Genomic DNA, 17,223 nt, shown 5'->3' with positions numbered 1-17,223 from the left:
CTGTGGAACTGACTGCCGCAGGCAAAGCACCAGCCTGGGCAGGTGTGCACTGTAGGAGCTGGTTAAGAGGATGGCCATTCCTGGCTGTTCTGAGATTGGACCAGTGAATTGCATGCAGGATGGGTAGGTTCTGACCTGGGTCAGCAGGGGTAGGAGATATCAGACTAGATGGACCCATTTGTTCTGATCCAGAGCATTGACAGGGAGGGATTCCAGTGTAGATGGGACTATTTTCCTGACCTGGGTTGGGAGGAGAGAGGAGCTAAGGGGCAGGGGGAGCAGTCAGCAATGATAGGGTGGCACGCAGGGTCAAGGTGAGGGTAGCTCCTTACCTCTCTGCCTGTGAGTCACCAGCACCACATGGCCATACTTGCCCCTGCCCAGCTCCCGGATGACCTGGTAGTGCTCAGCCACCTCTGTGCGCACAAGGCTCTGGGCTGTGATCTCCAGCATCTCATCCAGCACGGCCAGTGCTGCTGCTCCTGGGCATTGGGCCATCACTGAGTCCTGTGGACACAACACAGGCTGAGCTAGGGCCCACTAGACACAGAGCCAGGCCCTGCACCTTATACACCACCTCATCCCTAGGTGCTCCATGAGAGCCTGTGGGCATCCTGGGAGTGCTTCCTCGCCTAGCTCCAAGTGGTGGTGCCCTGTCCATTCAGGAGCCTCCTACACTGCAGGCACAAAGTCATCAGGCTTTGTGACCTGATCCCCCTTGTTTGTCTTGGACAAGGGTCTGGTGAGTGCTGGGTGGAATGGGCACAGTCCAAAAGGGACACAGCTGAGACTCCCATTCTTCTCATACAGGCCAAGGATCTGCTGCCTCCATTAGGAGGAGGGGCTGCTGCCAGGAATAGCCCTCCTCAGCCTCCTCAACCCAACTCCAGGGGCGGAAGGAGAGGTCAATGTCTTATGAGGTCTGTGCTGTTACCGCTGCACATGAGGCCCAAATGTGACAGCCTCCTTCCCCATTCCAGGCACAGGGTCCCCCTGGCTCAGAATAAGGCTTTGAGCTGGGTGAAAGCCCTTTCAGCAGCCCTTCTAAGTGCTTCTGGGGAGACAAGACCCCACTAATGGGGGAGAGGGCGGATTATCCAATGGATGGGGCGCTCACTGCATTCTGAGTTTGGAAGCCACCAGACCTCCACCTGAGCAGCAGTGTGTGGATGTAGCTAGGCCTTGTCTGCAGTGGGTTTTGGTAATTACAGTTATTTGGAGGGAAACCCCTGCCCAGGTGGATCCTTCCTATTGCTGATGTTGTGTAAGGACACTAGCTCTACACGATGCCTCTTGTGCCACCACTCCTCAGGCAAGGCCTGACTCCTCAGCACACCAGAGAGACCTGTAACCCCTTGCCACTGCACAGCCTCTGGCTGTCAGGAATGGCTGCCTGCCCTGACATGGCTCCTGAGGCATCCACAAAGAGACCCAGTGAGCTCCCTTGCTGCAGGGGACCCGGGACTAGAGCTGGGGGAAGAAGTGATTTTTTTTTTTTGGTTTGTTGGCAACTTCAAAGTCAAAGAGAAATCAAAACATTTAAATTTGTTCAGATTTTTTGTTTGATTTCTCAAAACAAAGAATTTGGTGAAGCTGACACAAGTTTGCAAAATGTCACAGTGTCACCGAATCTGCATTTTCTGCTGAAAAAAAAGTACTAAAACATCTCCTAGCTCTCCGGGGGCCTCTGGCTGTATATGGCCAATGACAGCATCCCAGGGCAGCCAGCTGTCATTGTATAGTGATTAGGTGCCCCTCCTCCCTTCCTCTCTCTCTCTCTCTCTCTCTGTCTGTCTGAGGGTTAATTGACAGCTCACTCTCATACCAAGTTTTCAAGAGAGCTGGACACACCAGTTCTGGGCACGCTGGGTGTGGAACTGTGTGTGACTCTACTCCCTTCCTCCCTCCCCTGCTCCAAGTCCTCTTAGCAGCTGGTACGGTGCCGTGAAGCCTGAATCTGCTGTTTGCGGGGATTTTCATGGGGCTCTGTTTTCCTGTCAAGCCTCTGGCTCTGCTACTGCCCCACTCTGGGATTCCAGTGTTTTGGGAAGGGGGCAGAATCCAGTTCCTCAGCCCTGAAGGACCCAATGCAGGTCTCTATAATGACCTCCAGTCACAGCACTTCAGTGAACAAAGCTCCTGAGCCAGCAGCACAGACCAGCCTCTTTAACTGGAGCTAATAAGGTCCCAGCCTTAGGCAGCAGGCCTAATCACCTGACCAGGCCATGGTACACACTGGGCTGGTAGGTCAGATTCCTCAGAGCCCCACAGGCCTGTTGGGACCTTTGCCCTGAAAAACTCTGACTGTTGAATGAGGGGCATCATGCTTCTGTAAAGACAGGTGCAGTGTTGAGAGAATGAGCGGTAATAAAGGCATGTAGCCTTTTCCCTTGAGTTCACATTGCTTCATCTAAATCAGAAGCCAAAGCTTATTACTCCTCCTTCATCCTCCCCCCACCTTCTGCCGTTGCTAACTTAGACCAGAGCTCTGGAATCCAGTGAGTTAGCCATGAAATTGCTAGAGCTGGTGAAAGCATTAAGGGCCAGATTTGTACAAGAGCTGAGGGCCCGGTGTGATGAGGTTAGCATCCCCAGTTGGGACTGGCTTTTCAGTAAGCACAGCTAAGAGCATTTCTGGAAACTTAGCCTGAGTCAGAGGTGCAAAAAACTCATGTACCTTCTGCCCCCCATTTAGCCAAAAGCAGCCAGGAGCCTCAGAACTAGCAGTGGGAAACTGTTTTTGGGAGTCGGGGGAAACTGACCCACAGAAAAATCAGTTGGGGGCTGCACACAAGTGAGATGCAGAAAAAGAAAACCAAACTTTCACTGATGTAGCCTCCAATTGAAAGCAGAAAGACATTCTCCACGCATACCAGAGCCTAAGGCAGCCCAGGCTAGTAGATTTTGTGTGCTCCTGCTCTGTGGTGAGGTTGCGGGGGGCCTGGAGTGCCAGCGTGGGCTCCCCAGTGCTGGGAGGGGAAGCCCTGAGCCTCAGGGGCCAGATCCAGGCAAGCCCCAGGGCCTTAAATTCCCTACCCTCGCAAAACCACCAGACCTCCCATATGGGCTGAAGCTCATCACTGCTTGCTCTCAAGGTCAGCTGCAGCCCTCACTGACAGGTGTGAGCCCATGGATGGGGATGGGCATAGCATCTGGGTGCAGAGTATAGGGAATACATTATGATGATCATCTGAGGAAAAGGCATCCACCCACTGCCACTGGGGAGACCCGAAGCTGTATGCATGGAAGTGATTTGACCGAAGGAAGTTCAGGGTATACACACAGGCTGCATCTAGACTGGCAAGTTTTTCCGCAAAAGTGGCCACTTTTTCACAAAAACTTGCCAGCTGTCTACACTGGCCGCTTGATTTTGCGCAAAATCACTGATGTTCTACTGTCCAAAATCAGTGCTTCTTGCGCAAATGCTTTGACGTTCCCGTTAGGGCAAAAGCCCTTTTCCGGAAATGTTTTTGCGCAAGAGGGCCAGTGTAGACAGCTAAAAACTGTTTTGCGCAAAAAAAGTCCCGATGGCGAAAATGGTGATCAGGGCTTTCTTGCGCAAAACCGCGTCTAAATTGGCACAGACACTTTTACGCAAAAAGTGTTTTTGTGGAAAAGCGTCCGTGCCAATCTAGACACTCTTTTCTGCAAATGCTTTTAATGCAAAAACTTTTCCATTAAAAGCATTTGCGGAAAATCATGCCAGTGTAGACGTAGCCACACTGTAAGGGTTTGCAGCATTGGTTCCTTACTGCCTCAGGGACAGGGCCTGCAGCATCAGGCCTTTTGCTTGTCCAACCTCTACTGCTTGCTGGTATCTTAGAGCTGCCTCTGGAAGTGCTGCTCTGACAGCTCTAAGATACCAGCACCACTCAAGCCTGAAGTCACAGGGTTAGGGTTTAGCTTGGAGCAATTTGCCCAGGTGAGGGGTAAGTAGAACAGGAATTGGGGTGCAGCCGGCAGCCTCCCAACATGGCTCTGTGCACTGTGCTGTGGGCCTGTGCCGGGCGCTGGGCAGGGAGCACTGATACTCTCTGCACTTTGCAGAGTACATAGCATAGCTGAAGATGAGGACCCAATGCCCTAGCCAGGGTTTATCTCCCCCTCAGCAAGGCTGGAACTGGAGACAGGCTGGATCCTTTATGAACCCAACTCTGCTCCTCACTCCCCCTCTGGGCTGTACCCGACCTCCCTGGAGACACTGCTGCCAGTTGTGAGTGCTGGAGATGCCCTCACCCTTCCCTTCACAAATGCTCTCCAGTTACAGCAGCATTGGTCACCTGGATCCCTGGGCTGCCGGACTGACAAGGACCCAACAGCAGGACCATGCCCATTTGACTGTTGACCTTTACATGCAGGACTTTGCAGGGCAGCAGAAAACTGATCACTGGGGGAGCTCAGCCTGAGCCTACATCGCTGCAGCCACCCCTCAGGATCCAGCTCACCTTATCCGTCTCCTACACTGGGCAAAGTCACCCCTACCCTCCAGTGCACCCACCTCCCACACAGGAGCTGGCACTAGCCCCCTGCTTCTCTCTGCCCTTTGCATGTCTCTGGGATGGAACAGATCATCAGCCTTTCCCAGCTCACACGCTGACTGCATGGCTCTCTGTTCAACTGGTCACTATCAGTGCTGCTATTGTTATTGATAACACAGCTAATGGTTACAGGGTGTGATCAGAGCACAGGGGCTGAGAGTCAGGGCTCCTGGGCTCTACCCCCAGATTTGGGAGAGGACTGGGATCTGGTGGATTAGAACAGGGTGACTGGGAGACAGACCCCTGGGCTACGTCTACACTGGCACCCTTTTCCGGAAATGCTTAAAATGGAACAGTTTTCCGTTATAAGTATTTCCGGAAAAAGAGCGTCTACATTGGCAGGATGCTTTTCTGGAAAAGCACTTTTTCCGGAAAAGTGTCCGTGCCAATCTAGATGCGCTTTTCTGCAAAAAAGCCCCGATCGTCATTTTTGTGATCGGGGCTTTTTTGCGGAAAAGAAATCTATGCTGTCTACACTGGCCCTTTTCCGGAACAGTTTTCCGGAAAAGGACTTTTGCCCAAATGGGAGCAGCATAGTTTTTCTGGAAAAGCACTGATGATTTTACAGTAGATCGTCAGTGCTTTTCCGGAAATTCATGGGGCCAGTGTAGACATCTGGCAAGTTATTCCGGAAAAGCGGCTGATTTTCCGGAATAAGTGGCCAATGTAGACACAGCCCTGGGGTCTAGCACCGTCTCTCCCTTGGGCAGCTAGGGGTTGTGCAGTCGTACATGAGGATGGGAAAAGGTCTGGTTGCATTGTCCTTGGAACTGTATTAAATGCAGTAACTGTATGTACTGACAGGCAGCTGCAATTCATCTCCTTCCTGAACAAAACATGGACTCTGTAGGATGAATGGTTAAGAGTGGCTGTTAGCTAGTGTAAGTCCTGAGTATATCCCGCGTTCCATGCACCTAACTGATGTCTCCACCTCTGAGGTGTCTGGAGAGCAGTGCCAGGTTTGCAGTGGCACCATAGGGCCGGGCCCACACTCAGAAGGGGCCCGTCATGGTTGCCAGGCAGGAGCGCCAGAAGATCCCAAAAAGTGGCCCCATCCACCTGCTCCACCCCTCTGCCTGAGGCTCCACCCACACTCAGCCTTTCCCCTGTGGCCCTACCCAGGCTCCATCCACTCCTCACCCCAAGGCTCCACCCATGCTCAGCCCCTTCCCTGAGGCCCCACCCTTAGACCACCTCTTCCCACCCCTAGTCCACCTCTTCTCCCAGGACCTTGCTTTCTGCTCACTCCTCTCCACACTGCATGGTTCACCCACCCTTAGGGCAGGAAACAAGTGGGAAGACTAACAGTGAAGGGCCATTGTCCCCCCACCCCTGTTCTATGCCCATGTTGCCAGGTGTCCAGTTTTCAATGCTAAAATTCCAGTTACAGGAGTAACCACAATCAGCCTCCATCGCAGGAAGAGCAGCTGCTGCTGCCTAGAGAAGTTGCAGCTCAGCTGCAGAGAGAATTCATTCCCAAGGACCTGGCTCCCATAGAGAGAGGTAGAAACCAACTCCCTGCTGCCCCAGAGGGATCCGGTCCACCCTGCTCTGCCCTGCTGTGCTTGCCCCCAGCCCCGTCTCACTCTGGAAACTGACCACCCCCACCATTACGCCTTGCTGTGCTCTTGCCTCTTCCTCCCTTTGGAGACTGATATGCCCACAAATATGTTTGGCGGCAGGCCCACAAAAGGTTAATCCGGCCATGCTGGAGAGCACTGGCTGGTTCAGCACTGGCTAGGGAGGGGAGCAGGGTTTCCCAACCTATGGGTCGGGACCCAAATATGGGTTGCCATTACATTTCAAACGGGTCACCAAGTGTCTCCCCAGGTGGTTCTGCCGCCCCCTGTTTTTGAATTGTGTTGGGTCACCAAGACTTCCTCAAGTGTCAAAATGGGTCTACATCTGGAAAAGGGAACCGCTGGAGGAGAGGGAGGATGTCAAATGCAAGCCAAAGCCATGACAGGGAAAATTTCCATTCTCAGAAAATGCTTCCCGTGCCCTCCCGAGCATCTGTGCAGAGAAGAGAGGCCATGGGGATATAAAGTCTCAGCCAGCAGCTCATTCCACAGCTATCACCAGAGGCATCTACTCTTGTGTAGGTAAAATTGCCCTCGTGCTTTTACCAGCGTGACTGCCATAGGGATACCTAAAAAGGGGCATTCCATAAGCCAACATTAGAGACACATAACGAATGCACTGAGACAGAACAATGTAACCACTCATTCTTAGAGCCATCGATTTTAAAGCCAGAAGGGTCCATGTAATCTAATCTCACAGGCCATCCAATTTCACACTTGCACACAATTACTTGTGTACTGAACTCTATAAAGTGTCTGACTAAAGCACATCTTCCAGAGAGACAAGATGGGTGAGGTACTGTCTTTATTGGCTCAACTTTTGTTGGTAAGAGAGAGAAGTTTTTGAGACACACAGAGCTCTCCTGCAGATTTGGGAAAGGTTCTCTGACTAGGTCTTCACTTAAAAGGCTACAAGGGCACAGCTATAGTGCTGCAGCCACCCCACTGTAGCGCTTTAGTGTAGATGCCAATGGGAGGAGTTCTGCCATCAACACAGGTAATTCACTTCCCCCAAGAGGCAGTAGCTAGATCAAAGGAATCCTTTTGTTGGCCTAGCAGAGGGGTTAGGTTGGCTTAACTACACTGCCCAGGGGATGTGAATTTTCACACCCTGTACAATGTAGTTAAATTGACCTAATTGTATGGTATAGGTCAGTATTCCCTCTAATTTTTTCCATCTATGTGCAGAATACATTTTCATATGTTACCAAGGCATGTGTGGATGTGCCCCACCAATAGAAACACATGCTGCTGGGTGTTTTTGCTGTGGGTGCTCTGCTAATCATCTGGGCAGCATTTGAATCTCTCCTGGGTGCCCACCCAATCGCTCAGCATACAGGGAACACTGGTGTAGACTGGCCTCAGAGTGTTATAGCTAAATATAATATGAAACAAATTGTTTAGCATAATTAGTTAACACAGATTCGAAGTGATCAGTGAAGGTGAAGGGGCCCATTGAATGCTCCTGCAGTCATAGGACAAAAAAGAGGAGGGGCAGAAATCCAGTATTGTAATGAACTATAAAGCCAGGATATTTATTAAGACCATGATTTTCAGTGTCTCAGAAAGTTATGAGTTTAAGTTCCTCGGTTAATCTTTTGAAGGTGTTATGCACGTTTTCTTTGAAGACAAGGGCTAAAAGGTGTGATCCTTCTGTGAAAAGTGTCCACCCATAAGTGATATGGCATATTCATTTTTCTCACTCAGAAATGTATACAGTGTTGGTCTAAAGACTTCAACTGATGGAGAATCCACCATTTCCCATGGTTGTTTGAATCAATAGTTAATCACCCTCACTGTTAGAAATCTGTCTTATTTCTAGTTTGAATTAGTCTAGCTTCAGCTTCCAGGAGCTCATTCTTGTGATACCTTTTTATGCTAGATTAACAAATCCTTTAGTAATCTATAGTTTTTCTCTGTGAAAGTGTTTGTACGCTGTAGTCACCTCAATTCTTGATCTTCCTTTTGATAAATTAAACAGATTGGGCTCTTTAAGTCTTTCACTCTAAGGGCCTGTCTACACTTAAAACACCCCAGTAACACAGCTGTGCCACTGCAGCTGTAGACACTGGACATAGGCAGTAAATTATATGGGCTTGTGGTGCCCGTCTCCCCCAGAGCATAGGGCCAGGTCTCTCCCATGGCCTTGCCTGCCGCCCCCACACGTCCCCCACAGGACATCCCCCAGCCTGTTTGCTGGCCTGTGTGCTTCATCTCACACATCCTCCAGCCCTGCCTGTCATTCCTGGGCAATTTAAAACTCCCTGGGGCCACTGTCACTGCCACTTCCACCGGCAGCACAGTGGGGCTAGAACATCTTCCTGCCGCTTGCTCCACACCGCCGCCAGCATATTCAGCCTTGCGGCACCAGAACTTGGGAGCAAGTCACAAAGGCCCCGCTACACTGAGGGGCAGCAGGGACATGCTGGTAGCAGCACGGAGCCAGCAGCTGAAAGTCGCTTTAGCTTCACTGCACTGCCAGGGCATTTTGAATTGCCTAGGGGCACCATGCAATTCCTATGCACATGTGGGGCAAGGGAGACCTTTACCCCTCCCAGAGCTGCTGCCAGGGCGGGTGCCCTAGGTAAATGCAACACTCCCCACCACTGTTCCCTCAAATCTTTTCTAGCCATGTGTGGAATATTTTTTATGTGAACCACAGCGTGCAAATGTGCACTGCTAGTAGAAACAAAAACACCTAATGATGGACACTCTGCTAATCAGCTGGGCAGCATTTGAATCTCTCCTGAGTGGCTGCACAAGTGCACAGTTTATAGGGAACATTGCTCCTTCCCCGTCCCCCTGCACTCCTTCGCACACTCCACTCCCTTCCAAGCCTACACCCTCTCCCCACATCTCCAGTCCCCAAACTCCTTCCCAGAGCCTCACCCACTCCTGCACCCCACCCTCTGCCCCAGACCAGAGCCTGCACCATCTCCACTTCAAAGCTTGATCCCTCACCCTCTCATGCACCCAACCTCCATCCCAAAGCTGCATCCCTTGTATATGCCAATTCCCTGTCTCAGCCCAGAGCCTGTACCTAGCACCCACACTCCCTCCCAGAGCCCACATCACCACCACCACCACCCCCCCCCCCCCCACCACCACCGAAACTCTCTCCTAGAGCCTTAGGCAGATGGAGGGGAGGGAGTTTGGGTGATGGGCAGGTGTGTTCTCTGGACATTCTGGGCATCACCTGATGGGAGGGGTTCTCTCCTATATATATAATATACTTCCCCGAAAGGCAACAAAGAGGTTGAGAGAAGAATTCAACCATTGATCTAGTGCTGTCTACACAGGGTCGTAGGTCAGCTTAACAATGCCACTAAGGGATGTGGATTTTTCACACCAGTGACCACCATAGTTAAGACAACCTAATTTTCTACTGTAGACCAGGCCTAAAGCATGTTCTCCTGTCCACATATAATTTTAGTGGCTCTTTTTCTCTGTCCAGTTTTTCAACATCCTTTTTAAAATATTGAAACCCGAGTTGAATGCAATGTTCCTTTATTACTAATTCCAGATATAAATCACCTCCCTATTCCTACACCAGGGGTGGGGAACCTTTTTTGGGTTGGGGGCCGCTGACACACCAAAAAATCGGTCGAAGGCTGCACACAAGCGAGAAGCAAAGTAAAAGCCCCTGACTGAAAAGGAGAAAGACACTCCCCACATTCCCCTTGCCCACCAGACTAGAAGATTGGGGGGGGGGAGGCTAGTAGATTTTGTGTGCTCCAGCCCTGCAGGTAGGTGACTGAGGGGCTGAGGCACCAGTGAGGGCTCCCCAGTGCTGAGCCTCAGGGGCAGTATCCAAGGAAGTCCAGGCCTGCAGTTACCCACCCTGGTCCTAAAGCCTAGTGCCTTGTTTTTACATCAAAGGATTTAATTAGCCCTTTCTCCCACAGCATTCAACGGGAGCTTGTGTTAATTTACTTGTCCAGTACTAATCCTTAAATCATTTTCAGAATCACAGCTTTCCAGGATACAGTCCCCAACTGAGTAGCTATGGCTACAGTCCTTGTTCCTAGGTGCATAATTTTGCATTTGGCAGTATTAAAATGGAACTGAGTGAACAATAAATGTTACCGTGCAAGAGCCAAACTGTAAAAAATAAAAAAATAAATTGGGGTTTAGAGGTTTTCCCATCAAAACCAATAAATAAATAAATACATTTTGTTTGAAGTAAACATTTCTTTTGACCCAAAATATTTTTTTTTCATTTTCTCATTTTGTTATTGATCATTTTTAGATATTTTTCACCCTTTTTAGTATTTGCGTTTTTTAAATAGCTAAATTTAAAACAAAATACTGTTTAAAAATGAAATGTCAGGATGAAGCATTTTCTTTTCTGGTCAAAACTACTCACCGACTTCAATGTAAATTCACAAATAGTTTTGATGCCCCCAGAATGGATTCTGGCAAGTTTACCACCTACCAAAATTCTCTTGCCTGTCTCTACATTAAAAACATTTCATTTGAATTTGGCCCAGCTTATCAAGCAATCCAGATTGCTCTGTATCACTTTGCCAGTCCTTGTGTCATTCAGGGCACATCTACACAGCAGGGCTAAAGTCAAAATAAGCTACATGACTTGAGCTAAGTCAATTGCGTAGCTAAAGTCAAAATAGCTTACTTTGGCTTTTGGTGCTGTGTGCACAGCAGGAAGTCCGAGAAAGAGCACTCTTCCTTCGACTTCTCTTACTCCTCGTACAATGAGGGTTACAGGAGTCGGAGTAAGAAGTCCTCTAGCTCCACATTATTTTGACATTATGTCAAAATAACTGTTTGCTGTGTAGATGTGGATTATGTTATTTCAGAATAACATCAGTTATTCCAAAATAACACTGCTGTGTAGACATAGCCTCACACATTTTATAAGCAGTGATTTTATAGAAGCATCCTCATTCTATGATGGGTTCCCCACTGATAACTATTCAGACAAATTTAATGTGACATTGTTACAAAATCAATATGGCACACATTAAATGGATTAAAAACTGATAAGTCTCAAAAAGTAATAGTAAAGAGGAGGAGTCATCATTGAGAGGGTCATTTGTAGTGAGGTGCTGTAAAGATCAATTCTTGACCCTATGTGTAATAAATTGGGCATAAGCAAATAATATGTATTTTTATATGTCCAAATGAAAAGACATGTAGATAGGAACAAAGAGTGTAAGCCAAGCTTATAGGATGGTGATGCTATCCCTGGAAAGCAGGGACTCTGAGAAAGACCTGGGCATCATGGTGGATAATTAACTAAACATGAAGACCCAGCAACACTGTGCCCTAAAGAGCTCTAGCAATCCTTGATTGCATAAACAAGGGAATCTAGAGCAGAGTAGAGAGGATATATTACTTCTGTGTTTGGCACAGATCTGACTGGTACTGGGAGACTGGTTCCAGTTCTGGTGTCCACAGTTCAAGAGGATGATGATATACAGGAGAGGGCTCAGAAAAGATCCATGAGGATGATGAAACGATTAGGAAATATGTCTTATAGTGATATACTTAAAGAACTCAGTCTATTTTATCAGAGAAAGTGATGACTTGTCTGTAAGTACCTACATGGGGAACTATTTGATAATGAGTTCTTCAATTTAGCAGACAAAGGCATAAAAAGACCCAATGCTTGGAAGCTGAATCGAGACAAATCAAGACTCAAAATTACATATAATTCTTGTTAACAATGAGAGTAGTTAACCCCCAGGAACAATTTTACAAGGATCATGATGGATTCTCCAACACTAGCAATTTTTAAATCAAGATTGAAAGATTTTTTTCCCAAAGATACGCTCTAGTTCAAACAGGAACTAATTCAAGGAAGTTCTGGGGATCAGACTAGATGATCACAGTGGTCTCTTCTGTTTTAACAATCGATCATCGGCTTTTTAAGCTCAGCCAGTGAACCAGTTCTTAATCTCACTGGGCAGAACCATGTAATGATTTCACTGGGACTGAGCCACATCACATTTTCACCCAGACCGAGCACAATAATAATTTCAGTGGACAAAACTATGTAACAATCTTACCGGACAAAACCATCTACCGATCTCTCCAGGATAGCACTGTGTAACAATTTCCCCGGGACAGAGCTGTTAAAATATCTCACCAGGCAGAGCTGCAGAATGATCTCACCCGATAAAAGCCACGTAACAATCTCACCAAAGCAGAACCGTGTAACAATCTCACCATTGATCAGATGGCACTGGCTGCCAGATGTCTGGAACTGCTGGGCTCCATGTTGTTCAGTGCACTAACCCGGCTTTCTGGCGCTGGTTTTGGGGGTACCTAGTCGTGCCCCTTTGTGTGCCTATCCTTTGTCTGTGACAGTGACTGGACTGCATGACCCCCGCTCCCCTGCCTGCCCCAAGCCTCTCACCTTCTCCAGCAGCACAGTACTGAGTGCTGCAGGCTGTCCTGCTTCCCCTGTTTGTGCTGCTGGGCTCAGCTCTGTCTGTGCTGTGCAGCTGGAGAGGCCGTCAGGCATTACAGGACTAAGCGTGACGCTCCGCCCTCTCCCCATATTTCTGGCCCTAGGGGACTTGCTGCTTCTGCTCTGAAGGTGACAGCAGAGGGGAGGTGTCTGGTGTGTTATTTGTCAGATAGGGCACATGGAAAGGAGGGTGATACAGATTCCTCTGTCCTCAGTGTTTGGAATGGGGGTGGCACTGCTCATGGAGTCTTAATCCCATGAGCCTTGGGGATGCTCAGGGGTAGAAGGGCACCTGGAGTTTGAGGCTTAGTCCGGGGAATTGGGGTCTGTGCCTTTAAGCGTTGAGCTTCCCTAGCAAGGCGCTGCGACGTGCTTGTTAGGCACAGCCAGTTGCAAGTTGGAACCTGACACAGAACAAAGCAGGCGCCATCGCAGCGCGGTCGTGTGGACACTTATGACAAGACAGGAGGGGTTCTTCCCTCGCTCCACTAAATCCACCTCCCAGCAGGCAGCAGCCATGTCACAGGAAGAATTCTTTCCAAGTGGTGACCACACAGGAGCTCCCATTGGCCTAACTACACAGGGCATGACATTTTTCAGGGCCCTGAGTAATGAAGTTAAACTGACCTAACTCTATTTCGACCAGACCGGAGTGATCATTGGACACCACATAAGCTCCCTTCTATATCCTTCCTTGAACCCCTATGCTGCTCTGACCCCCTACCCTCAGTGATGCTGCAGAGACAGAGATTTTGTACATGATCGTTGCTGTGCGACAATGGCAGGGGAGGGACCTCCTGGAGCCGCACTCCCTGACTTTCTCACATGAGCCAGGAGCCTTTGATCCCTGTGGTATAATAAGCAGGATAGCCCTTGCTGGATTGGGTTTGTTGTTTCCTCTCCAAACGTCAAAACCTGTTCCCCATGAACTCACCAGCAAAACTCCTTTTGATCTTAAGGGGAACAGGATTTGGCTCCAACAAGAGCTCAGAGAATGTGATTTCAATCAATTGCTTCTCTGTCCAGAGATAGTTCTCATGCATGTTGCTCTGACAGACTAATTTTGATTGCCCCTCCTGTATGTTATGCCTAGGGAAATAATAAAGCATTTGAGGCACATCATCTATACTTTTATTTTTACAAGTTTTTCACATTGGCACAATGCAAATATCAACTTTCATCTAGATCTTAGGATCTCAAATTCTAGCCCAACAACTCCTGTCAGATGAACCGAAGAAAGGTTACTACTTTTTTTTAAAAATAAAGCATTCTCTTATCCAAAGCACTTTACAGTAGTTAGCTAACAGTATAAACAACATTTGGAGAGATCATTAAGTGATCCACTGAGACCCTCAGCCATTTTAAGTGGCCTGTGAGGGGAAAAAAAGTTAGATTACAAAAACAATCAAGAGAACTCACTTTATTGTTATTTTCTTCCTATACTTGTAATATAGGAGGAGAAGGGGGGGAGGGAAGATGAGAGAGAATGTTTTTCTTGGCTGGGTCCCAAGAGGGGGGCAACATGAAGCTGAGCACAGGGCCCCGTTAACTCTAAATCCCCCACTGCCCATTGCTAATTCCTTCCTGGCAGCTGGCAATGGCTGTGGAAGGGAAGTAGTCCCAGTCAGCCCATTCAGACCCAGGATGGGGAGTGTCTCTGTACTGCAGGGCAGAGCTGGATGTACTTCAAAGCCTACTGTAGCCATGGCTTTGGGCTGTGTGCAAATATAGTGCACTGGGGTTGATGGGCAAAGTGTTCCCACCAGAGACAAACTCTCATACAGAATGTACCTGCGTGGGTGCCACTCAGTGCTGGGGAGAGCCCAGCTCAGCAGCTCCTGGAGAATGTGACCTGGTGTGTCCCAGGGCAAGGGGTACACAACCCTCTGCACTCAACTCCCTGTACCTGGAGGTATCTTCTCTAGTGTCACTCTTCATTTTCCATGGCTGCTTGGTTCTTGGCTTGTCTGCAAGAGATCCCATCACTGGTTCAGTGACAATAGTGGTGGGCAAAGAGATAATAAATGGATAGCTAGATTTGTATAGGAATCTAGGGTTATGTCTACACAGTAACGTTACTTCAGAACCACTGGCGTTATTCCAAAATAACAGAGTCTGCATCTACACAGCAGGTAGTTATTTTGACATGTCAAAATAACGTCAAACTGGAAGACTTCTTACTGTGACTCCTGTAACCCTCATTGTAAGAGGAGTAAGGGAAGTGGGAGGAAGAGTGCTCTACCTCATACTTCCTGCTGTGTAGACAGCGCCTAAAGTCAAAATAAGCTATTTCAATTTAAGCTACACAATTGTCATAGCTCAAGTTGTGTAGCTTATCTCTGCTTTAGCTCTGTTGTGTAGCCATGCCCTAGGTTGCAAGGGAACTGCAAAGAACAGCAAGGACTTTGGGGCAGGAGTAACAGGGACCCAGGCTAGGTGCACTGGGCTGGAAGGGAGGAGAGGCAGGAATGCTGTCAGTGGAGAGCAGGGAGGAGATTTTCATTTGGGGCTTCAAGTTCCACTCTAGTGTCCATCAGGAGCTCTGTGAGGCCTGTGCACCTGCCTCCATTACCATCCACCCCCCTTTCCCATGCCCTCCTGTTTCCATGGAGCTGCCATTGCAATGTCAGGCAAGCTGAGGGGCAGGGCAGTGGGCCAGCGTGTGGCCGCCAGGGGCAAAGCTGCTGAATGATATGCATCTCGTATAACATTCATACATGCAACAGGTTTGTCACGCATTCCCGCAGCTCAGGGGAAAGGCCTTGTGCTCTATATGGGGGCTGGGGCTCTAAGATGCAACCTGGGAGTTCTAAGCCCAGTTCTTCCACTGACTGCAATCAGCATTTGTGTGCTTCCCCAACCCTTATCACCAGCTAAGGCCTCACGTTTCTACCTGTCCTGTCATGAACCCATTCCACCACTGAGGTAACTGGGAGATGGACACAGACAGTACAGGCAGAGATAGAGATGGGGAATCCAGGTTTCTGATATGGCAAAGCCAAATTTCAGCCAGTGCTTCATGCTGCCTTTCAGAAGGAATGGGCCTAACTGTACTATCTCTAACCCCTACACCACACTTTGCCCATACAGTCATGAATATAACCCAGGAATCTCAACACCCAACATTCCTCTGCTGCCTCACAAAGAGCTGTGTGTCCCACTGGCAAAGTGTAGCCTGTGTCTTCCTCTATGGCTAGATAATAGCAAATCACAAGCCATTGCTCCTATGGCTGAACTGGAAGAAGTTTATGTGGTAGATCTACATTTCCTGCACCCAAATCATGCTGATATCCCATAGGCAGGGCAGGAATTATACTATAAGGAGTCTGTAGTGTGTCTTACATTTAGGTTACTATTTTTTTCCATTATAAAAGATTCCTTTCTTTGAGAAGCTCTCACATCCATCCCTCGTCACCTCTGCTACTTTTTGGTGCTGCTGAGTTTTGCTAGTCTTCAGCAGAAAAGTCCATGAAACACAACCTTGCCTCTTCTTTGTTCTGCGAAGTTCCATTGTGGTTAGCTAAGATTTAATATGTTAACTATTACCATTTTCCATCTCTTACATTCCTTGTTCAGGAAAACAGGCAGAAAGAAAATGTGTTTTCTTTCTTATGGCATTTCAAATGCAATGGTCTGAGATTATAATGGAATCTTGCAATACAAAAGGCATTCTAATACTCCTGAGGCTGTGTCTACATTGGCAAGACTTTGCACAAAAGCAGGCAATGTTAATTTCTTGCGCAAGAAAGCCCGATGGCTAAAATGGCCATCGGAGCTTTCTTGCGCAAGGGAGCGTCTCTACTGGCACAGATGCTTTTGCGCAAAAGCACATACCAGTGTAGACGCTCTCTTGCGCAAATACTTTAACACAAAAACTCTTGCATTAAAAGTATTTGCACAAAATCTTGCCAATGTAGACATAGCCCTGGTGTAGCTAGATGGATTCCCCTTATGCCATCACTGTATGCCTGTGTCTAGAAAAACTTGCCAGTCTAGAAAATCATCTGCTTTTCCGGAAAAAACTTGCCAGCTGTCTACACTGGCTGCTTGAATTTCTGGAAAAGCACTGACGATCTCATGTAAAATCATCAGTGCTTTTCCGGAAAAACGATGCTGCTCCCGTTTGGGCAAAAGTCTTTTTCCGAAAGACTTTTGCGCAAAAGGGCCAGTGTAGACAGCATAGTACTGTTTTCCGCAAAAAAGCCCCGATCGTGAAAAAGGCGATCGGCGGTTTTCCGCAAAAAGTGCTTTTGCGGAAAAGCATCCTGCCAATCTAGACGCGCTTTTCCGAAAATGCTTTTAACGGAAAACTTTTCCGTTAAAAGCATTTTTGGAAATTCATGCCAGTGTAGACGTAGCCTATAAGCGTGAAAGGGGCTGTTGTCTGATGTGCTGCATAGCTGTACCTCACAACAGTCACAATATAGTGATCCTTGAATTTTCCATTTGTAGAAGAGATGTCCATGCCTATGCAACCTTCCCATGGTCTCCCATTACATGTGAAAGAACAACAGATGTCATCAAATTGGTGACCAAATGTTCAAGGACTTCTTGGTCAGAAAAGCAATAGCAATCAAAATACTAACTGGACAAGAACATTCTCAAGAGCCAAATATGCAGCTACACAGCAAAAGCAGCAGCACCAACAGATATGGCACTAGGAACTGCCAGA

At 48.2% G+C, this 17,223-nt stretch overlaps 1 protein-coding gene across 6 annotated transcripts in view; it reads right to left on the bottom strand.

Annotated features, from left to right (window-relative positions):
• LOC102461020 (serine/threonine-protein kinase SBK2-like) overlaps positions 1-17,223 on the bottom strand; it is a 28,977-nt gene that overhangs the window by 9,481 nt on the left and 2,273 nt on the right. Inside the window, exons 2-4 of one of the 6 annotated variants that reach the window (XM_075921481.1) lie at positions 14,343-14,518; positions 13,486-13,640; positions 333-507 (exon numbers count right to left, since the gene is read on the bottom strand). In XM_075921481.1, the coding sequence (XP_075777596.1) occupies positions 333-498 (166 nt within the window). In that variant the 5' untranslated portion in view covers positions 499-507; positions 13,486-13,640; positions 14,343-14,518. Of the gene's footprint in view, positions 1-332; positions 508-12,147; positions 12,265-12,307; positions 12,643-13,485; positions 13,641-14,342; positions 14,706-17,223 lie in introns of those variants that run through there. The other 5 variants (XM_075921483.1, XM_075921482.1, XM_075921479.1 and 2 more) reach the window with 5 other exon arrangements.

The sequence above is a fragment of the Pelodiscus sinensis genome, chromosome 2 (genome assembly GCF_049634645.1).
Source record: "Pelodiscus sinensis isolate JC-2024 chromosome 2, ASM4963464v1, whole genome shotgun sequence".
Classification (NCBI taxonomy): Eukaryota; Metazoa; Chordata; order Testudines; family Trionychidae; genus Pelodiscus; species Pelodiscus sinensis.
This window is presented reverse-complemented; position numbering and strand designations above follow the sequence as displayed.